The sequence below is a fragment of the Sciurus vulgaris genome, assembly GCF_902686455.1.
Source record: "Sciurus vulgaris genome assembly, chromosome: 15".
Classification (NCBI taxonomy): Eukaryota; Metazoa; Chordata; class Mammalia; order Rodentia; family Sciuridae; genus Sciurus; species Sciurus vulgaris.
In genome coordinates this window covers 89,180,872-89,202,933 of record NC_136476.1, presented here as the reverse complement: position 1 = coordinate 89,202,933, position 22,062 = coordinate 89,180,872, and the positions used below count along the sequence as shown (strand labels likewise).

At 62.7% G+C, this 22,062-nt stretch overlaps 1 protein-coding gene across 9 annotated transcripts in view; it reads right to left on the bottom strand.

The window, feature by feature from the left end:
- Nucleotides 1-22,062, bottom strand: part of KCNT1 (potassium sodium-activated channel subfamily T member 1) — a 68,810-nt gene that overhangs the window by 26,358 nt on the left and 20,390 nt on the right. For 6 of the 9 annotated variants that reach the window (XM_079111943.1, XM_079111947.1, XM_079111945.1 and 3 more), the window contains exons 3-10: nt 5,926-6,005; nt 5,357-5,456; nt 2,989-3,045; nt 2,558-2,606; nt 1,916-1,975; nt 1,736-1,810; nt 1,561-1,644; nt 778-872 (exon numbers count right to left, since the gene is read on the bottom strand). In XM_079111943.1, the coding sequence (XP_078968069.1) occupies nt 778-872; nt 1,561-1,644; nt 1,736-1,810; nt 1,916-1,975; nt 2,558-2,606; nt 2,989-3,045; nt 5,357-5,456; nt 5,926-6,005 (600 nt within the window). Of the gene's footprint in view, nt 1-777; nt 873-1,560; nt 1,645-1,735; nt 1,811-1,915; nt 1,976-2,557; nt 2,607-2,988; nt 3,046-5,356; nt 5,457-5,925; nt 6,006-10,574; nt 10,617-16,661; nt 16,853-22,062 lie in introns of those variants that run through there. The other 3 variants (XM_079111944.1, XM_079111951.1, XM_079111946.1) reach the window with 3 other exon arrangements.

Genomic DNA, 22,062 nt, shown 5'->3' with positions numbered 1-22,062 from the left:
GAATGGGAAGCTGGGCCTCCTGTGGACTGGGGGTGGGTGGGACGCCCTCAGCATGAGGGGTTGCTTCCTAGGGCCCTGCCCTGCACAGAGCTGGACACTTCCTTCTTGTGCTCAGCTGGGGTCTGATGGGCAGGGCCTGGGGTCACTCCCTGGTCTCATGGTGCTGGCATAGCAGGTGCTCAAGGCCCCTGGGGTGGACAGATGGGTGACACGCCTGCTGGGAGGAGGCTCCCCTGCATCACCCTGGACTTTGTCGCCTTGGACATCCTATCCAGCTCCCCTGGGGCCTGTGTGTTGTGGATAGGGCAGAGGGGAGGGAGGGTGGACAGCACAGGGCCCACAGTAGGGCCAGAGCACAGGCAGGTGCAAGAGGCCATCAGGGTCTGCCCAGGTGGCTGGAGGCTCCCAGTTCCAGGAGAGCCCTGCCCCTGGCCTGGCCTCTGCCCAAAGGCTCCACCCACCTGTGGGCCAGACACTGCTTCAGAGCCCAAGGCAGGACCAGGAAGCTAGAACCCAGAGTCTGGGCCTTGAAGGAGCTGGACGGAGGGGCTCGCTCACGCACGGGGGACATGGGCTCAGGGCTGCTCCTGGACCTCAGTGCCAGCCAGCCAAGCCAACGCTGGCAGCCCAGCCAGCTCTGCACCTCCTGCCCCTGCCCTTGACCCCAGAGCCTGGCTGTGTTCGATCTGCCTCTGCTCTCTTTCAGGCCCCCCTGCTCTGCCAGGGGAGTGGACCAGCCCTAGGCGCTGGGTGGGCCCACCAATGTCCAAGACTCACCCCGTGAAAACGAGGCACAGCAGGGTACAGAAGAGGATCAGGACCTGGTTGAACATGGCCGACTGTGTCCGCAGGATGGCACGGTGGAAGTCATTCTGTGGAGGACGGGCCATCAGTGGCCAGGGCTTGCGGTCCCCCCCAGAGCAAATAAACAAGAGGCAGGCTGCAAAGGCAATGGCCTGACCACACCTCCACTGGGCGAGGGCTGCAGGGCAGCCCGGACCTGGGCAGGCCACTGAACTCAGCTTCCTCTCTCAGGAGCCCCACCCAGCCTGTGCCTCCGAGGGTCGAGGCCTGGGAAGGAGGCTGGTTATCACGTAGACCAGGCATTTTAACTTCACTGCACCACTAAGATAGCCTGGGGCTCTGCGACTTGGGGCCTGGAGGGTGGGGGCAGGCCTCAAGGTTGGGCACCAAGGTTGCTCCACAGGCCGACATTCCACCAACCTCGCCTAGACACTCAGCAGCCTGCCTGCGGCCAGCTTGCTTGTTCCAGCCCTCGCAGGGTTGATTCTGGTGGTCCTGGGTGGCCCAGGATTGGCGGCTGGTCTCATGCCAGGCCTGGTCACCCCTGCACTTGGCCCCATCTCCTCCCAGCCCTCTCCCAGGTCAGGAGAAGCTCTCCTCCCAGTAAAAGGACGTTCGAGGCTTGCCAGGGACATGTCGCTCCAACAGAGACATTCCTGCTGGTCACACAGCCTCCTGGCAGTCAGCCTGGTGGCCCTGGGGTCTGGGTGTGGCGGGTGGCCTCTGCAGGAGGGCAGGGGTCTGGCTCTGGCTTACGATCATGTTCTCCAGCGCGTGCTTGGCCAGCCAGCAGTTGAGGAACACCGGGATGAACAGGTTCCGCAGCGGTGGCCAGAAGATCTGTGGGGAGGCAGGTGAGGCCGGGGAGGCCCTGGGGGAGGCGGGTGGGGCTGGGGCTCAGGCAGTGGCCTCCCCAGCTGGGCTCACTCACCGTGATGATGAAGGGCAGCGTGTTGACCATCTCCAGGATGAAGGACACTCGGATGATCTGCTCCCAGATGTTGCCCTAGGGGTCAAAGGGGGCTTCAGAGCTGGTGCCGGGAGGACAGAGGACAGGGATGGGGGCAAGGGCAGCCCAGGAGTGGAGCTGCGGGCAGGGGTGGGGACTCACTTTGTAGCTGAGGTAGATGAGGAGCATGGTCTCCAGGAAGCTTATTGTGGCCACGATGACCTGGGTGGAGAGGGGATGAGGAGCAGACCTGGGGTCTGAGGCCCAGGTGGGGCTCATGGGGCGGGGCTGTGGGTGGGGTTCCTGCCGAGCCAGCACGGATGCGGCGAGAGGTGTGAGAGGAGAGCTGCTGTCCTACTCCAGGAGGTGGAGGTGGGCCATGGGGGGCCCTGAGACGGTGGGACGGGGCAGGCCTCATGGCGGGGCTCCCAGGGCCGGGGATGGGCTGCCTCCTCCCAGCGGGGGCAACTAACAGCCCTGTAGCTACTTGAAGTGGAGCCTGAGGTCTCTCTGGGGGAGGCAGAGCATCCGGTCACGAGCCAGTGCCACCACCCAGAGACCAGAGCAGATGGCAGAACTGGGGCCACCTACCCACAGTGCTTCCCCTAGGAAGATAGCAAGGCCAGGGTGGGTGAGCAGGAGGGAGAGGTTCCCAACAAGATAGACAGGGAGGGACCGTGCACCTCACTGGTCCCTGGGAACTCTGCAGGAAGAGCTGCTGAGCCTGGGTGTGTCCCAAGTGCTCCTGGGCCGGCTCCTGCCAATGCCTGTACTGCAGGGAGGAGGGGCAGTGGGCAGTCTCACCTGGATCGCCCACAGAGCCATCTTCCTCTCCACCCATAGGATAGGGGCCCTGGGGAGAGAAGGGATGTGAGCCTTGGGGGCGCTCATGGGGGCCCAGCCATCAGTGTCCCCCTCTCCACTGGGCCCAGCCCAGACAGCCTCAGGAAGAGCATCACAGAGGCAAAGGGAGCCCCGCAGCCAGACACAGGGACTGACCTGGGGACCAACAGCCTTACAGCTCTCAAGTTGCTCCCCTCTGAAAGGGAAATCCCCAGCACTGACCCTGGCCAGGGCCCGGAGGTGCAGCCGAATGTGTCCATGGGGACCTTCAGCTTTCAGGCTGAGGCTGGCCATTGCCCTCAGAGGCCGGGCAGTGTGGACTCCATCCACACTTACCCCTGCCCACCCCATGTCCCCTGACCCTGGCAAACAGCAGCCAGCAGTGAACTCACCAGTTGATCTCGGAGGATGAGCCATTGAAGGTGTACTTCTGCTTCACGCAGCCCCAGCTGTGGAGAAAGAGCTGGCCTGGCCACAGCCCTCCAGGGCCAGCCCAAGCCTCTCCCAGCTGCCATGGACTCAGCATGCAAGGCAGGGGACCCAGCCCCACATCCCGATGGGAGCCCGGGGTCTAGCATTTTGGCAGAGACCCTGCAGGGATGAGTGTGGGGCGACGGGACACACCACGTCTGGATCGGGGCTGGCAGTGAGACTGGCCGGAGAGAGCCCAGGAAGCTGCTCGCACCGACACACACTCCCTGTAAGGTCCCGCACGGCCAGAGGCAGAGCCAGGAGCACCCCAGGCCTCAGACGGCCGACGAGGCTGAGGCGCACAAGGCTCCTGCCCAGGGGTGCTGACTTAGCGGCGCAGGGCCTGAAGCCACTCTGGAGGACAAGCATCTCCAGCTGGCTGGTGGTGACAGGGTGCATTCCTGGCCAAAGGGACCTCGTTGCTTCAGAGACCTTGAGACGGGAACCCCTCTCATCCTCTCTCCTGACCTACTTCTCTCCAGAAACTTGCTGAGTTGTTGCAGATTCAAGACCGTCCACTGTCCATCCACTCACCTACCCCCCCATCTGCCCACTTGTCTCTCATCACTGTCCGTCCACCTGCCCTTCATCCATCCCTTCCTGATCTCACCTCAGATCCACCCATGCGTCTGCCCAAGCCACCCTCCTGTCCTGTCCCTTCCAGGTGTCCAACCACCCTTCCAGTCATCTGCCCCCCTCATCTACCCATCCACCTAGACACGTATCCAGAACCTGCTCACAGTCTGTCCCCCCACTCACCCTCCCCCGCCACCACCCCGTGCCCGGAGCCCTGCTAGGTGGTGATGGATGCCATGCACTGGGCCTCGGGGGAGGGGAAACAAGAAGCCCAGGAGCTTCCGGGACTCGGAGAAGGTGAGATGGACCCAGAAAGGTGGTTCGAGAGCCAGAACCCGCCTTTTTTAACTGCTGCGGTGGGTTCTGCCCTCCTTCGACCTGGACAAAGACGGGAGGTTTGTTCTTAATTGTGGGTGGGGGTCTCTGGCCTGGAGGGGCCAGTTCCCACTGAAGGTGGGTGGCAGGTGGAAAGGAAGATGAGGGCAGGCTTGTGCACAGCCTCCAGGCCTGCTCCTTCCAGCTGCGCTTCCCAGACCCCAGCAGTCAGGGAAGGGCTGGTCGGAGGAGCCCTGTCAGCAGCCCTGCCAGATGGCCAGCAGCAGCACTGCACCACAGGCTGGCAGAGCCCATTTGTCTGAGCCCACTCTCGAGCGTGGCTGGTGCCAAGGGGCACCGGATCCTTGAGGAAATACACTGGTGTCAAAATCAGGCGCACCCTGAGCTCAGGAGAAGCAGGCTTGTGGAAGGAGAAGCTAGCAAAAGGAAGGCTGGGGACCACATCCTGGCAGGGCAGGGCATGCCCAAGGCAAGAACTGGATGCCAGGAGAGAAGGACTCTTGGACTCCAGAGAGCAGGGTGGGAGGAGCAGAGGCAGACTAGGAGGCAGGAGAGATGGGGGCACCGGTGGTCCTGGACCTAGCATACCCCAGGGAGCCCCAGGCCCAGCATTCCAACCCCAGTGACCAAGGGGAGGCGGTCTCCAAAGGCATTATCAAAGACAGTCCAGCACTGAGGGCTGCTGGACCAGCCCAGAGATGAGACAGCCTGACCAGAGCATCCCTGGGTAGAGATTCGGGGAAGAAAATGGCATACTCTGCAAGGACTGAGGCTGGGAAACGGCAGCAGGGGCGCAGGGGCCACACGGAAACCCCAGAGAAGGGTTCCCGGCCATCCCGGGACAGGCTCCTGTGAGGATACTTGGTCTGCAGGTGCCTCGTCCCCAACACGGCCAGAATACCCCTGCCCTGAGGGTGCATGGGTGACCCAGGAAGAGGACGCCATGGCCAGGAGGGTCAGGTGGAGCCTCCAGAGGGGGCCAGAAGTCCTGGCCAGTTTGCATCCTACCGCAGGGGGCTCCTCAGGGGCCAGGGTCCTCCCAGAGTGAGCATGAAGACCACTCCACGCAGGGGGCACCTGAACCCACCGGCTCACGTGGGGCTCTGGGTCCACAGGCAGCAAACACGCAGCTCTGGTACGGGGCCGGCTGCCCGTGCTGAGCCTGGGGCCACATACAGGCGTGGCTCTGGCCCTGCCAGGGGGTGGGACTCAGACAGGGGTCCTTGGGGAAGAAAGGACTCCCCAAGAACCTGGGCATGGGGCTTCCTAGAGGCCAGGCTGGGTGCTGGTCAGTCCCCCACAGGGCCCAGGCAGGCAGGTTCAGCCCCAGGTTCAGCCCCAAGGACCTTCCTTCCCCGCCCCATGGTGCACACCCACCATCCGATCCCCAGGGCCGGGTTGTCCAGCAGGACCCGAATGATGTAGAGCAGGCAGGTGAGGAGCTTCAAGGAGAAGTTGAACAGCCGGATCCTCAGGCCTGAGGGAGGTGGGTGTCAGGAGGGCCCCTGCAGCGTCCCTCTCCACCGGAGCCTCCTGGCCGGGCCTCCCCTCCGCACCCGGGGCTGCCCGCAGGGCACCACATCCCCCGGTGCAGAGTGGCAATCAGGACGCAGGGGATTTCCTGTGGTGGCTCCCCTCCGTGGCTGGGAGGCTTGGAGCCCATATGCACAACCTGAGCCCCTTGCTGACTCCCCGGGAGGCCCAGGGTGGCCAGTCTTGAAGCTGGGAAGGCGTATGCAGCAGGAGGCCCGGCCCAGCCCGACCTGGTCAAAGTGCAGGGCAGTGTGCCCACAGGTCCCGCCATGGCTTCTGGGGTGCGTTGCTCTCGGGCAGAGGGAAGCTGAGAGGGCCTGCCCGTGCGCCCACCACTCAGCAGCACAGCCCAGCCACACTGGCTCCCTCTGGAGCCCCACCCCTCCCGCCGGGTGCGCCCAGCCCCCACTCACTGGATCTTTGGTTTTTGATGAAGAACAGTTTGAGCCGCTCCTTGAACGTATTTTCATTCACGTAGAACTCCACCTGGACCCTGGGGCAGGAAGGGCACGGTCGCAGCCAGCGGCAGCCTGACCAGGCGGGCAGCCCGACCCCCACTGACTTGTCCCACGCTGCATGGCTACGACTGAGAGGCACTGTCCACCTAGGACCCGGGAAGCCCTGGGCCCACAGCCTTCCCTGTGCCTCCTCCAGCACACAGGGGCCACTGGCTAATGCCCGCTTACAGTCCAGGGCCTCTGGGCCCCAAGGAGGTGCAAGCTGTGGCACCCGCCAGGCTTTGGGTGCACAGGGCTCAAAACACACCCTAGGGCCTATGCAGAGCACCCAGATGCAGACGGTCATTCACTGTCTGGAGGCCTCTGGCGGCTGTGTTCCAAGGCCACCGCTCATAGCAGCCTGAAGGACAGGCAGTCAGGCCTGAGCCACCCTGCAGGCCAGCAGTGGAGCCCTCCAGCAGAGGGCACTTGCCTCAGCTTCCCTGCAGCCCCGGCCATGGGTCCCCAGACCCACCTCACTTCCACACGACTGCCCGTGGGGCCCGGCTCCAAGCCCTCCGGCCCGCCTGGGTTCCTTGCACCCCTCTGAACAGACCACAGTGGACCCAGCAGGAGTGGCCTGAGGGTGCCAGATGGGGCAAGAACCAGGCCCCCCTGCCTGCCCCCTCTGGGCTCTGGGAGTAGCATGGGGCCAGCTCTGCTGGGCTCTCTGTGCTCAGCTGTGCCGGAATTTGGGCCAGGCTGTGGGTACACATCCCACTGAGATGAAATGCCATGGATGGATGAAGGACGAGCGGGCGCAGCCCGGGCCAGGCTTCCTGGGCAGGGGTGCCACCTCAGCGCTTCCCTCTGGAAGTGGGGACTGTGGGACCCCCAGTGCCATGCCCCTGGGGTGGTGGCACTGAGCTCCCTCAGCGTGCCCTTGGGTGCCTTTACCACGGGCTGTGTCCCTCTGCTCCAGGGTCGGGTGGAGGCCACGGGCATGGGGTGGGATGATGGTCCCCGACCACAGCACAGCACAGAGTCCTGCTGCCTGAAGGGTGCGCGCTGCAGGGAGGAGGTCACCAGTAGCTCCCAGCGGAGGCCAGGCCAGTGCCAACCCCGGTCCCTGTGCCCACCTCTCCTCTCCCCCTTCTTGGCCGTGGGTGGGGGGCTGTCCCGGGCAGCTGGGCTATGAACGCTCTCCCGAGTCGAGGCAGCTGGCTGGAGCTGGCAGCCCCAGTGTTCTGAGAGGTGTTTAAAAGGGTGGTGGCTGAACCCACCGTGCATTCAGAAGTGGGCTTTGGGCAGCACTGAGATTAGACGAGGTCAGCAGCCTGGAGCCTCAGGAGGGAATCCTGGTGGCCTTATAGTAGAAAGAGGCAGAGAACAGGGAACAGACTCCTGTGCTCTCTCACCACCAGGCCCTGCTGCTGCCTGTTGGCTCAGGCAGCAAGAAGGCATCACCAGTGGTGGCCCCAGGACCTTGGAGCACACTGTGAGCCAAATAAGCTCCTTTCCTTTGTTGCACACCAGTCTTGAGGTGGCAACAGAGACCTGATCCCCCTCCCCAGAACCCCCCTTGCTCTGACCCTCTCCTCTCCTCAAAGTGGGCTGGGGCCCAGGCACTTCCTACCTCCTCCACAGCCACCTCCCTGGCCCCACCCTCCATGCCCCTGAGAGCCCCCAGCTCCAGGTCCTCTTGGAGGCCCCACTGGCAGGACAGAACCCCAATCCCCTCTTTACCCTCTGCCCTCTGCCTGGTCTCACTGGACAGCTGGATACAACCTTACGGGACATGACTGCTTGCCCAACTGCCATGCCTGTCTCCCTGACAAGGCTCACTCTGACTTCCCACAGTCAGACCCAAGAGGCCCAGCCAGCCTCCGCTCCTCAGGTGGACAGCTTGCCCAGCACGGCTCAGGGGTCCTCTACGTTCTGGGCACCCCGCCCATGCCTATGCACACACCAGCTTCTGGCCCCATTTCCTGTGCCTCCCAGGGTCTTGCCTGCCTCTGCAGCAGCGCATCCCGGGTCCTGGGCTCCTGCCCCTGCTCCTTCCTGCGCTCCCTCTGTACTCAGCTCCCAAACCCAGCTGCCCGCGAAGCCACCACTGCCCTGTCTCCAAGTCAGGAAACGGAGGACCCTCCCTCTCACTGCTGGCCTCCCTGGGGCTTAGAGGCAGCAGCATCCCTGCCTGGGCACCGCTGGGGTCAGGACTGCTGACCACAGCTGGTCAGACCCCAGCCTCTGATTCCAACACCCCACGAACAGACCACAGAGTCACCACTCTGCCGGGTGAGTGGACACCTGTCTGGGCAGCCCCCAGGGCACCGGATGGGCAGCACCCACCTACGGGGAAAGTGTTCTGCATGCAGAGGCAGAGAACCCGCGGGACCTGGTGGCAGGCACCCCTCCAGCCTGAGGCCTACGACGCCAGAGAGATTAACGACGCCTTGGCTTTGATCTTTAATGAATGGAGGCTGCCCACTTCTGACACCACTACAAGCTGTGGAGTAAAGTGTCCTCTCATCCTGAAGCCTGCTGACCGGGGCAGGTGCCCTGACTCACCAAGGGGCAGGGGCAGCGCCCCGGGAGGCAGCCTGGCTGCTCAGCACAGCCCTTTCATGGACTGCGGCCTCCTGCAAGCCCTGGGGATCATGGGCGCTCACTGGGCTTGTTCCGAGCTCCTGGGTCTTGGCCTGGCGGTCAGAGGCCCCTTCTGAGACCCAGGCTGCTGGGAAGCCAGACACGGCCGCGCATCACCTGCCCTCCCGCTTCCTCCCAGGGAGTGGGAACAATGGCAGGAACTCGCTCCCACACTGCGAGGGCGCCTGGCAGCCTGGCAGGCAAGGTGCTTTGTCACTGGCGAAGTTAAAACGAGGCCCTGGGGGTCCCGGCCTCTCCCTGGGGGCGCACTCGAAGGAGGGTGTTCCCAGGACGGCAGAGCGCTCTGCCTGGGACCTGCACCGCCACTCTGATGGTGCCCGCGTGGGCAGGGGGCTCGCCCAGCACCCTCTGAGGCTCCTCGGGCTCCAGGCCGCACATTGATGGGCCTGGCTACAGATGGCCATGCCCACTGACCCGGGGTGAGGCCCAGGCTCGACTTGACACTGGAGAGCGACATACCAGCAGCCCAGGGCCTGGGGAGGCAGACGTGGCGCTCCCCTGGTTACTGGAGTGGACTGCTGAGTGGGGGCCGGCAGCCTGGGGCCACCTCGCCCTGCTCGGGCCCCTGCAGCAGCACAGAGGGCGGGCTGGGGCGGGGAGGGGGACCCGGGTGCCCCAGGTCTGACACCTGTGGGGCTTCAGCAGCAGCCCTGACCATGACACACCGCCCGCCCCCCTGGAAACTCCTGGATGACTCTGGACCTGGCCAGGAGGTCGGGTGGGCACCCAAGCTCTCCCATTCCTCACCCACGGTCCCGAGCCGGCTCCACAGGTCACCTGCTGTCCCAGGTCAGTCTGCTGCTGGGCACTGTCACAGCCCAGCCCCACAGAGGCAGAAGGTGGAGGCCTCATGGGTACGCGGCTGGACTGCTGGTCAGTCATCCTCCCTCAGGGCTCGGAGGCTGAGGCGACCTGGGCCCTGCATGCCTCAGCTGGGAAACCCCAGGGAGGGTGGGCAGGGCTTCCTAAACTAACAGGTGACCTGGCCTGGTCCTTTAGCAAGTCGCTGTCCTGGGATCTGCAGCATCCTTGTTCTGGCCTTGCCCCGCCCCAGGGCCCAGGACCAACTGCTCTGACAAGGACAGCTCTGGAGGGGTTGGACCACAGCCTGGGCAGCTGCCACTGTCCATACCCCCTGGTCTGAGACCTGGCTCCCAGGGCCTCCACCAACCTGGGGTGGGGTGGGAGAGCCCAGTGGGCAGTGGGCAAGCCTCCATCTCAGGCCTGGCTGCCTGTGGCGACACAGGATGCTAGGCTGCCAGGCCAGGAGTTGGAGGCCGGGGCTGAGGCCCTAGCCCCTGGCCCTCAACTCCTCGGGATGAAAACAGGTGAGAGCCACAGCAGCGGGCGCCCTGCAGGCCCTGCAGCTGCAGTGCAGAGTGAACAGTGGTCACTCGCCCATTAACGAACAGTAGCCAGTGATGTCCATTAATGAAATTATTCATGAAAGGCCAGACTTGGAGGCAGACCTGGTCAGGGTGGTGGGCACCTTTCCCAGGGCGCTGCGTCCTGGGGATTCCGGTTTCCCCTGCCTTGAAGCCTCTTACCCCAGAACTCAGCCTCGGCTGGAGCCAAAAATGCAACCAGCAGAGCCCCCAGCCCCCCTCTGCAAGCCACCTGGCTGGGGACCTCGACTTGCACAAGCGGCCGAGGGGGCTGAGACAGAGCACAGGGCCATCCTCACGCCTGCCCTGTACAGGCACCGCGGCAGGTCCCCATCCTGCCAACAAGTTGCCCTGAGAGCCTGGCTTCCTCACTGCGGGGACCACCTGTCCTGTCCCCAGCCCAGCCCCTGAGACCCAGAAGCACCTGGGGATGCTGGGAGGTGCTAGCCAGCCATGACCCTGTCTAGCTGCAGGGCCAGGGCCCAGAGAGGGGATTCTCCATGGGGACTGCTCTGCCAGGGTGTGAGGACACACAGGTCCCCAAAGCCCCCTCCCCTACAAAGCACTTACTGAGAGAGGGAGGATTCCAGGCTGAAATCTTCCACATGGGGCCTGGGAACACAGCAGACTCATCAACGCAGACGGCAGGTGGACAGAGGGGCTGGGCTCCAGGCAGGGTCCGCGGGCAGCTGGGGTGTGCCCATGCCAAACACCCCTGTCTGCAGAGCCCCAGCATGTGGCCAGTGGTGCCAGGGCAGGCAGTCCAGCATGCAGGGCGGGGCAGGGTGGCAGCCAGGCCTGCCTGCCTCGCTTCCGTGCAGGAAGCAACACAGCCCACCAAGGATGCCAGACCATGCAACCCCCACGCTGGGCCCACCAGGATGCCGAGCACGGGACAAGGTTCCCTGCCTTCTGCTGGCAAAAACCTGGAAATACTGCTGTGCCCTGCCCAGTGCTACGTGCGCCCAGGCCCAGCAGCACCAGGGGCGGCCCTGTCAGAGCACCTCACCCGGGAGGCCGAGGGCAGCGGGAGAGCCCACACACAGGGTGGTGCAGGGCTCTGCCGGGGCCACGGGGCTGCCCAACTCCTCTCCCACTCCCTGCCCATCAGAGGCCTGGGCTGGGCCTACCAGCACCGCCCCTTGGCTTCCTGTGGGCCAGGCTGGGGCTGGGAACTGGCGGCTTTGGGGGCCCAGGGAATCCCCCCACAGGGCCTGACCAGATCAGCCTGGCCAGGGTTTTACCAGACTGCCTGGTGGGGAGCTGACACCAAGTTGTGTGGTTCACACTGGTGGGAGCTCAGGGGCAAAGGCTGATGGGAGTGGAACTCTGCCTGCCTGTGGGCTGGGCAGGGTAATGCACAGGGGCTCTAGTGCTGATGGTTAGCTGTTCTGGGCCAGCACCCCCAGAAAGGACTTCAGGGGGTCTCTTTTAATCCTCAAAGCAATGACTTTTCAGAAGAAACCAAGGTTCAGAGCAGACGGCTGTCTTCCCGAAGCCACACAGGAAAGAAGGAGGGAGCCAGCCGCCAGAGCTCCCAGCAACCACTGCGGCCTATGCTGCACCCTTTGGTGGGCAGGACCCTCCTGGTGCCCCCAGCCCGAGAACTCCTGTCTCTGGTCCTGGCAAGGTGGAGGCTGGGCCTGCCCCTGGGCTCCACAAAGGACAGGGGCACCCAGGCTGACCTGCACCTCAGGCTTGGAGTGACCGTGAGTGTCCACAGATTCTGCGCTGGTTGGCTGAGGGTCCCCTCTCACTAGCCGCGCACAGCCCGAAGTCCTGAGCTGGGGCCAGGGCTGCACAGGGTCTGCAGGAGACTAGCTGTGACGGGTCCTAGGAGGACCAGGAGTGGGTGCTGCCCAGCCTGGGGCCTGTCGGTCCATGCCTGGGCCTCCTTAGGCTCCTCTCCTCCCACCCAGCCCCGCCCTGGCTGCAGCCTCCTCAACCCAGCTGGAGGCCAGATGGGGTCTGCTGCCTGCTGCCCATAGGGCCCCCTGCACTCTGCCTAAGGGCCTGTGTCCAGTGTCCAGTGCAGGCCCCACCGCAATGTCCCCTGGCCTGGCCAAGCAAACAGGTAAAGGAGCCCAGGTCCTCTGGGAAGGACGCGGGCCTGTGGGAAAAGGGACAGGGGGCTGTGTGGGCCAAGGAGAGCTGGCTGAGGACTGGGCCTAGCAAAGGTGAGGTGGGTCACCTGGGCTGACGCCCCCAGGTGAGCTGCAGAGTGAGTGGGGAAGGAGGCAGGAAAGGGAATCTGGATTTCCATCCAGAACATCCCAGTCCAAGATGGCCCAGCAGGACCTGTACCAGCAACGAGCGACCTGGGCACCACCCAGCACGTGGGTCTGCCACCTGAAGCCTCACGCTCCCAGAGGCAGGACGGGGCCTCACTGCAGCCCTGCCTCTACTCCAGCCGGGTCAACACACCTGCACAACCTGGACTGAGGAGGGGCTGCCCCACCTGGGAGCAGCCCAACGCCTCCCTCATCCCAGAGCCTGGGGCAGGGCCTGCAAGCCCAGGAGAGGAGGGCGGGGCCTGGGGCAGGGGCAGGGTCCCGAGCCCCGCTGCACTGAGGGGTGCCCTCTGCCCTCTGCCCTGCGCCTCAGGAGATGCTTCAGGGAAGAGGGGGTCCCTGATCAACTGAGTTTGGGGGTCCACAGTGCACAGCAGATCACTGGGGCTTCAGGTCTCAGCAGCGTCCTACATGAAACAAAGGAACCGACGTATTCTGGATCAGTTTTGTTCCCCCCAAATTCACATGTTGAGCCCTGATCCCCACAAGGCAGGAGGTGACCTTCTGGAGAAGAGGTCTTCCAGAGGTTGTTAAGTTGAAACGGGGTCACATGGTGGGCCTGACCCAGGAGGACTGGAGCCCTGACAGATCAGGACGCAGACACCCAGAGGGGTGGCCATGTGGGGGCGGTGCCTGTGAGCCCAGGAAGAGCCTCCGGCCAGCCTGCCCACACCCTGATCCTGTGAGGAACTGACCGGGTCGTTTAGGCCTCCAGGCCGCGGCCTCCTAGAGGCTCAGGCACCCTTAAGGCCGAAGCCAATTCTTGAGGAACTCCACGTTTGGCCCGCCCCAGTCAGCAGATCAGCACGATCTGGGGGTCGGAGCTGATACAGCGTGGGGACTCCGAAGACGGGCGCTGACAGGGACCACCACAGGGGCCATGTGGAGGGGGTGAGTGGCAAAGAGGGGCTCGGGACAGAGGCCTGGTGTGTGCAGAGCTGGAGTGCTTGAAGACCACAAGGAAGACCAGCATGCTGGGCAGTGGGGCACGTGGAGCTGAGCGGGACAGGGTGCTGTGTGGGCTGGGGCACAGCCAGGCCCCTGGAGGGGCGGTGCTGCCATGAGTGTCTGGACCTGCAGAGCAGGAGGGTCCCAGCAAGGGGGTGTCCCAGGGGACTGTCCCTTGAGCCCAGGAAGAGCAGGGGTTCTGGACCCCAGGAGTGCAGGGCCACGTTGGAGCCTGAGGACTTGCCCTGTGGAGGTGCAAGCAGCTGGCCAGGGATGGAGGACAGGGGCAGGAGTGGAGGTGGCAGGGCCATGTGATCAAGGACCAGCCCTGAGAGGAGAGGCCGAGCTGGAGGAAACAGACATGCCCCTGGCGAGGCTGTGGACAGTGAGTGCTCAGCTTCCTCAGGGACCACAGTGGGGCTGGGGGGCTCCCGAGGGTGCCGCTGGCAGGAAGGTGGCGGGAGGGCAGGGCCCAGGCTGTCCAGGGGAGCCACGAAGCCCTGGGAGGACCAGGCTGTGTCCTGTGGGGCAGACTTGGCCAGGCCCAGTGGCTGGTGGATCCTGAACTGCCCGGGGGTGGTGGGCTGAGGGGGGCTGGGGTGCGGCCTGCTGGGGATCTCCCTGACACCTGCCCCTGCCCCTCCTCCAGCCTCCTGCATGCAGGGATACCATCTCCAGGGTCTGCCCCCGTAGGAAGAGCTGCTCTCAGGCTGGGCTTAGAGGGCCTGCCCTCATGAAGGTCCTGTGGGGACAGGAAGGGGTGGGCAGCCGCAGGGCCACTCTGCAGCCCCCTGGGAGCCCACCCCAGCCCGGCCTCTGAAATAGGGCCTTTGCACTGCACCAGCCACCAGCACCTCCTTGCCCCCTAGCCCCACCATTAGTCCTCTGCACCTGGACATGGAAGTGTCCAGGTCTCTAGAGCCTGCCTGGGAAGCTGCCCTGCTCGGGGTCCTGACAACCAGCCCTCAGCCTCACCTCTGGCCTCTGGGCTGCACCTGGCCCTCCACCGCCTTAAGAGTCCTCCTTCCGGGAGCTGAAGACCTCAAGGGTCCAATCCCTGAAAGTCTCAGGCCTGGAATCCCAGGTCTCCACAGCCTGGCCCTACTCCTAGGACACCACACGGCCTTCCAGGACACTGCCCCTCATCTTTGACCTGCTCTCAGTAGTTGCCTGTGACTGACCTGCAGCCATAGCCTCCAAGCATCCCACCATTTGCCCGGGGGAGGGGTACAGCTTCCACAGCCTCCCCTTCCCCTCCTCCTTCCTTCTGGGTCCACGGGCACAGCAGAGGTGTGGCTGCCTGCTGCCCATGGCTGTCTTCGCCTGGCTCCAGCAACCTCGGTGCTTGGGTATGCCTCTCCTGAACCCTGCTGCATTGGTCCTGTGGACTCAGAGAGGCTGAGGGAGTCCAGGGGAAGATGGGTGGGGCTCCACGGGGGCCTCAAGACAGGTATGGGGCTGGGAGACCCTGCCTGAGTCCAGGGGGTAGCGGGCTAGAAGGATCCCCATCCCCTCCTTCACTGGGCCCCCTGGGAAAGTGCTAAAAAGAGGGAGAGTCCTCCTCACCCCAACCACCTAGGCAGCTCTTTCTAACACCCTCACTCCTCCTAGACAAAGAAGCAGCAGACCCAGTTCCAGGGATGCCCTGGCTGGGTGGGTGGGGCACTGTCTGTGAGAGGGCAGTGCATCAGGGGCACATGGGATGTGGGGGCACACATCCCCCACATCTGTGGCTAAGTCCCCTGGGGACAGTGGGGACCACCCTCTGCCTCACTGCCTTCTAGGCAATGGGGAGGACTGAGGCTCACGGCCCTGGAGACGGCCCGGCATGCAGGATGGGCAGAGCTACAGCCAGCAGGGGCAGCCTCCTCCCTACTCTGGTCTTGCCGGGAATATCCTCAAACTCCACTTCCTAAAGCACAAATCTGCCGAGTCCTCCTCTGCTCGGGAACCTGCCTTGGGTGGACACGGCCTGCCTCCAGAGCAGGCACTCAGGAAGGAGGCTGCCGGCTGCCAGCGGGTGCTGCCCTATCCTAGGGGTGGACCCCTCCCTTCTCTCTGCCCTGCAGAAAGGGCCTGATAAGGGCCGTACTGGAGGTCTGCTGGGGGTTGGAGAGGGGCCAGTGAAAAAGGTTAGCATTCCTGGTCCACAGGTCCAGGAGTGGCCAAGTGCAGGGGTGGGCAAGAGGGAGGGCTTTCTGGGGGAGGGGTCTGTGGACCCAGCCTTCAGGCTGCATCATGGGCTCAGATGCAGCCTGGGCAGAACCTGCCATGCCTGTAGTCTACCCTGGCCGGGGCCAGGCTGGCTGTGAGCGGAACTTCTGGGATCGCCAGCCCCCACAACATCCAGGAAGAGGAGGGAGAGGAAGGGGTTCCTGGGCCCTTGGCCAGCACTCACCATCCTCCTGCCCATGAGTTGCCCATTAGCTGCTGGAGAGTCTGGGCCCACACTTAACCTCAACAGTTTCTTCTGGCAAATGGGAACGCAGAGGGGCTGCTGAGAAGCAGGCAATGGGTGTGTGGGTGGGGAGGGCCAGACACCCTGTGGCCAGGGCCTCCTGGGTCCAGCCATCTGTCAGGCCCAGCCTTGCCAAGCCCCCACCACCAGCCTTCTCTGCACCACAACCCCAGGCTCTGGCTCACTTCCTCTGCCTGGAAGACCCTGGAAACTCCTCCTGCTCCTCCCAAAGGGACCAGCACCCTGGGAAGCCCACTCCCCTGCCATGGCCTGCCTGCACCCCTCTACCCAGCTCAGCCTCTGTGCCCACAATGTGTGCCCACAGCAGGCCAGGTATGATTCATCTACATCCCCCGCAGCACCAGGCATGGCTCCTGGCACAGGCAAGGTGCTGGCCAAGAATCGCTGCTGCAGATGACACCTCAGAGTCCTCATCCATGAAATGGGGTGCCATGTCCCACCGTGGCTTGTAGAAGGGCTGGGGAGGCGCTGGCTGTGTCCCAGGGAAGGCCTCAACCCCCCTGGCTGCCCCAGAAACCAGGCCGGCAGCTGTCCCTGGGATGTCCCCAGGGGGAGCCGGCAGGGGCCCAAGCCCCACCTGCATCCCAGCCTGCTCATGTGCAGCTTTCAGAGAGCCACAGAACTGCCCGGCCCTCCCTGCTCACCCCCAGCGGGGGACCAACCTGAGTGGGGCTCCCGTGGGACAGGGCAGGGGCCGCGTGTCCCCTGGCACAGAGCCCAGGTCCACGACCACCCCTGCCTTACCCGCAGGCCCACTGTACTCAGCCTGTAAGCGGGGCGTCTGGGGTGGAGTTTCGGAGGGCCATCCCGGCCGCCCTCTCCCAGGGCTGCGGGCAGCGCGGCAGGTGCGGCGGGCTGGCCGGTGCGATGCGAGCGAGCGAGATGCAAAGCCCCTCCCGGCGGCGCGCGGCGGGGTCCCAGGCCCGCGCCCGCCCCTACCTCTGGCCCACGTCGCTGCCCACGGAGCCACCGCCGCGGGCCGGCAGCAGCGGGCTGAGCCCGTGGGGCTCCTCGGGGGCCGCGGCGCCGGCCGGGGCGCCCCCCGGGCCCGCCTTGCCCTCGGACGGCGAGCGCGGCAGCTTGGCCCGCGCCATCCTGCGGGAGCGCTCGGCGCGGGAGGCGGCGGCGGGGGCGGCGCCGGGCGCAACCATCGCGCTCCAAATCCGCCTCCCCGCGCGCCACAGTGGAACGGTCCGGGGGGGGCGGGTGCAGGGAGGGCGCCCAGGCTCTGTCCCCACTAGCACGCCCCCAAGGAGGACCCGGTCCCAGAGCTCAGTCTTCCCCCAGAAGTGGTGATGGTGACACAGGAAGTCACTGTGCGGGGGTGGGGCGAGGGGTGAGGGAACCGGTGCCGCTGAGACCCGGCAAAGGAGTCACTGGAGAGGGGAGGGAGGCATCCTCTTTGGTCATGCGCCCACCTCACAGCCCTCTAGGGTCCTGGGGACCTCAGTCAAATGCCCAGATTGATCAACCCAGGGCTGTGCCCATCCTGCGGCCTGGCCTGTCCAGGTGAGGTGGCTCCAGCTCCCTGGTTGGGTGGGAAATTGCCAGTGTCACCTGCAGGCACTCAGGGCCCTCCTTCCCCTTCTTTCCACCTCCAAAGCTGCCAGGGCACACCTCAGAGGCACTTAGTTGTTGGCCCCCATGCCTCCGTGGGTGCTGGACACTGGATCCCATGGTTCATGAGGCAGCTATGCATGTGGAGCTCTGGTGTGCACTTGACGCTCTTATGGGGCATGTGAGGCCTTCTAAGCACAAGGACAACCCGGCAGGGCCACAGATTCTTATCCATTTTGTGAAGTGGGAAAACTGAAGGAGGAAGTGGCTTCCCCAGGAGCCTGGAGCAGGAAGGAGCAGAGCAAAGATCTGAACCCAGGACTGGCTGAACCAGAGGGGCTCTCTGCTGCCACGCTGTGCGGCTTTATAGCTCCTTTGTTTCACCGACAAGGCTCCAGATGACTCGCCCAGGTGGGTAACAGCAGGAAGGTATTGGCGCTGGAAGGTCAGCTTGCCCAAAGTCCAACTTGGAGTGGGGGCTCAGGTTCACACCTGCCCTCCCCAGGTGGAGGGCTCTCCTGGGCTCCCTGGACCAGGAGCTCTTGCTTTCCGAGCCCACCTGTGAGTGCCAACAATCAGGAGCATGCAGGAGATTTACGAGAGGTGGGCCTCAGTACCTCAGGTAGCACCAACCTGAGTGGGGAGTGGGTGGCCTGGACCCACCTGGACTCACCAGGATCCCACACCCTGAATCCCCTTGGCTGATCATCTGTCCCCATGTACAGATATGAACCCCCGGGCTCACATCACAGGGGAGGAGCACTGAGAGAGGATGGGTGGGTGAAGTGCCAGCCAAGGCCTGGCAGGGAGCAGCCATCAAGGTCAGGTGGCTGGGCCACCGTAGGGAAGCTGAGGCACAGGGCTACTCCAGCAGGGCACCTCTATCCTGGCTCTCCAACACCTGCCCCAGCCCCAAGCCCCATGGAAAACCACTGCTCAGTGTCTGAGCAAAGGCTGAAACCAGGGCTCCAGTTGGCCTGAGAGGTACAAGGAGTTTGTACCCGCAAAGCAGGGGGAGCTCCCACCCGCCCTGGGAGGCACAAGCAGATGGAGGTGCCCCCTTCCCGAGGAGCGAGGAGCAAGGAGCGACACAAAGCAGCTATGAAGAAGGAGGTGGGGAGGTTTCCCCAGGGCCCGTTGTTGAATGAGACTCACTGATGTGCACAGACAGCAGGCGGGGCCACAGCGCCCTGCATAACCCGGGGCCTGTGCACTCCACTGCAGTGCAGAGGAAGTGTTGGCGGATGTCAGGGGTGCTCACACGCGGTCACCCCAGGAGCAGAGGAGGCTGCAAGACAGGGCATCAGGGCTTCGGGGTTCTGCGTTCGCCCTGCATCCCTGAACAATGGTAGCTAGCTGGCATCTGGGAGCTCACGCAAGCCACGTCTGCAAAGCGTGGAAGTGGAGATGCGTGATGGCCTGTCCCCGAGGGCCCGCAGAGTGCTGTGTCTTGACCATTCTTGTTTTCTGAGTGCCGTGGTCTGCGTGTGTTGCTAGCATCCAAGTCCCAGGGTTAGAGCCAGGTGACAGTTGAGAGGAGGACACTGGCATTCTTTGGTGTGATCTGATTGACGGTGCCAGCTGACGTGCACAGAGGAGTCACGGTCAGTAGCAGAGGCTGTGTCCCAGGCGGTGGGGGGACCTCTCAGCTTGCTCCTGCATCATGTGGGTAAGGTAGGTTTATCTTGAAAATGACTGTCCCCTCTCATCAGAGTCCAGTGGTCTGTTTCCTGTGTGGGGAGGGCAGATAATCCCTTGCATATCAAGTGGTGGTCCCAGGCTCCTTGGCCTCTGGGCACAGTGGAGAGTGTCTCATGGGCAGGACACACAGCAAGGTAAGGTGGGAGGGCAGGCCCTGGGGACCAGGCTCAGGTCCTTGGAGCCCTAAGGCTCCATGGGGCACATGTCCTGGAAGCCCAAGAATAAATGACAACTGGCCCTTTGTGAATGTTAAAGACAGACAGGTGCTGTGAGCTGCCCTGCAGGGAGCGCTGAAGGGACTGGAGCTGGTAGAGGGCAGAACGGGAAGTGGGGTCCACGGTGCCTTTAGAAATGGCACTGCCGTTCTTCCCACAGGACCAGGTGGGGAGCGTGGAGCTTGGGCAGGATGGGGAGGTCCGGGCACCTGAGAGGGGGAGGCAGGAGCAGCAGGAGGTGTCCATGCTGGACCTTTGCCTGGTGCCTGCCAGAGACCTTTCCCAGGGCTAGACCTGTCTGGTTACCTGCTCGCATGGGAGTGGGAGCTCGGAGCCAGCTGGGGTTGCCTTGTGGACCAGGGCAGCCAGGAGCCAGTTCAGAGCATGGGAGGAGTGCAGGCCCCGAGTGGGGTGTCTTCAGGTGAGAGGCAGGTGTGTGGGCAGAGGTGAGGGCTGCCCGGGAGCCTCCCAAACCCAGGCACACAAACACGGGCAGTCCAAGGCAGTGATCAGTAACGCAGAAGCCTAGGACGAGGCAGCCAGCATCACAGATGTCCCCAGATAGTGTTGGGAACCATGTCGGGAAGCGTGGGCAGTGATCCTCCACCCTGATGCTGTCCTTAAGGTCAAACTGAGACAGCCACAGCATCCTGAGAATCCTCCCACAGCCCTGGGGAGAGAGCAGCCAGAGGCTGTTCTGACTTTCATTGTCGTCTGGCTGGGGAGATGTCTGGGCCAACCCTCAGAACAAGGTGACAGCCCCAGGCCTGGCCCCTGGGGAAAGAGTATGGAGCCCCAGGACACCTTCTGCTGGGTGGCATGAAGGACCTCAGAGGATGGGCAGCCTGAAGCCCAGACACACAGCCCTTGCCCATGCTCCATAGGTGTGGGAAGGTGGTGAGGTCACACGAAGTCTTGGCAGAGAAAGAGGGGCACAGGGGCTGGGAGGTGGAAGAACCCACATGACCATGGAGGATGACTATGGAGCAATGTGTGCCCCAGCCACACGAGGGATCCCTCGACCGCAAGCAGGAAGGAAGGTCTGACACCTGCTGGATGTGGATGAGCCTTGGGGACATAAGGCTGAGAGAGATGGGTCTGTCATGGGATAGGTACTGTGGGATTCCACCTATAGGACATCTCCAGAGTCGCCAACCCAGAGTCGGGGAGGAGGATGGGGTGCCAGGGCTGGGGAGGCAGTGTTGACTTTTTATTTGGGAAAGTGAGGGCTCTGCAGGTGGACGAGGGAGGCAGCTGAGTAGGGTGTGGACAGGCTTAGCACACTGAAGGGACGCTCAGGGTCGGCCTCTATGCTGTGTTCTACGCCATGTGTATCTGCCACACCCAAAATGGATTCATTTAAAGAAAAGAAGGAAGGACAGGAAGAAAGAAGGAAGGGAGGGAGAAAGAAGAAAAAGGACTTCAAAGACAGAGAACCTGGCCATCAGCAGAGCCTCAGTCCAGTGCAGAAGGAAGTCACCCTGATAGGCTTCTGGTACCAGATCAGCTTATGAGGGCAAGTGTCAATAAAAAGAAGGCACAGAGCCAGATAAGTCTGTTATCTCCACGGGCTGAGGAAAAAAGGAGACTGCAGGACCCAGAAGTCTTTGGGGAGCCAGGCATCATCTCAATTATTACTAAGTGAGTCAAAACTAGCAAGAACCAGACGAGATGTGATTGAAGATCAAATCATGGACCCCAGTAGATGACTGAGTGCACAGCAGAGGAAGACACAGAACCAGGCACTTAAGAGAGTGGATCTTTGTGCCCCAGGGCAGAAGCTCCAGCAGGCTTTAAGTATTTAAAATGTATTTAGAAAACATTTAGAAACATAATGATGAAGCAGAGAAAGAACTGTGCACTGAGTTCCAGGAAAATCACACCAGATATTGACCCTCCTAATCTACAGAGCTTGAAGGGCCAAGAAAGAGCTCTTCAGGGCACAAGACGGAAAAGGTGTCCACGTGCCTGTAATCCCAGCAGCTCAAGATGCTGAGGCAGGAGGGTCACACGTTCAAAGCCAGCCTCAGCAAAAGTGAGGTTCCAAGCAACCAGTGAGACCCTGTCTTTAAATAAAATACAAAATAGGGCGATGTGGCTCGGTGGTCAAGTGCCCCTGAGTTCAATTCCTGGTACTCTCCCACCAAAAAAAAAAAAAAAAAGAAAAAAAAAGAAAGAAAGAAAGAAAGAAAAAGAAAAAGAAAAGGTGTCACCTGTGAGGGGCAGAGCCCTCTGGCTTTGAGCTTCCTGGGGGGCACTAAACATGAGGATCCAGGCAGACCAAACACTGAGGGGAAAAAAAGTGAGACAAGCAGTATTATACCCAGCCAAGATGTCATCCAGTTCTACAGACAGGACTGTTATACCCAGCCAAGATGTCACCCAAGTCCACAGAGAGTGGGAGATATCCCAAGTGTGGAGTAACACATGAGAATGTGGCACCGGCACAGATGCCCTTTTTGGAGGCAAAACAGCCTCAAAGGTGAAATGCAGTCACTGCAAAGAAATACCAAAATAAGGAACTCCACAGTGGGAAAAGAACAGTGAATGTGTGTGTGGTCAGCAGGAACCCATGCAAGTGGATTCACAGCAAATGTTAGATAATTATGCAAAGTCTGGTTACAGAACAGATTGTAACAATTTAAAACCTCCGTGGAGTAAAAAGAACAATATAATTAGCAAACATTGGGGGTGTACAGGGTGCTGTCGTCCAAAATGAAGACGCTTTAAGCTGGGACTGTAAACCACACACTATCCCACTGGAAGGACAGTCCTTGGAGACTTCTCAGCAGGGAAGGTGCCAGGGTGTAGACAATCCAGTTTTGCCGGAGAGCAAGGAAGTGGCAAAGAGGAATGGGGTCATGTCA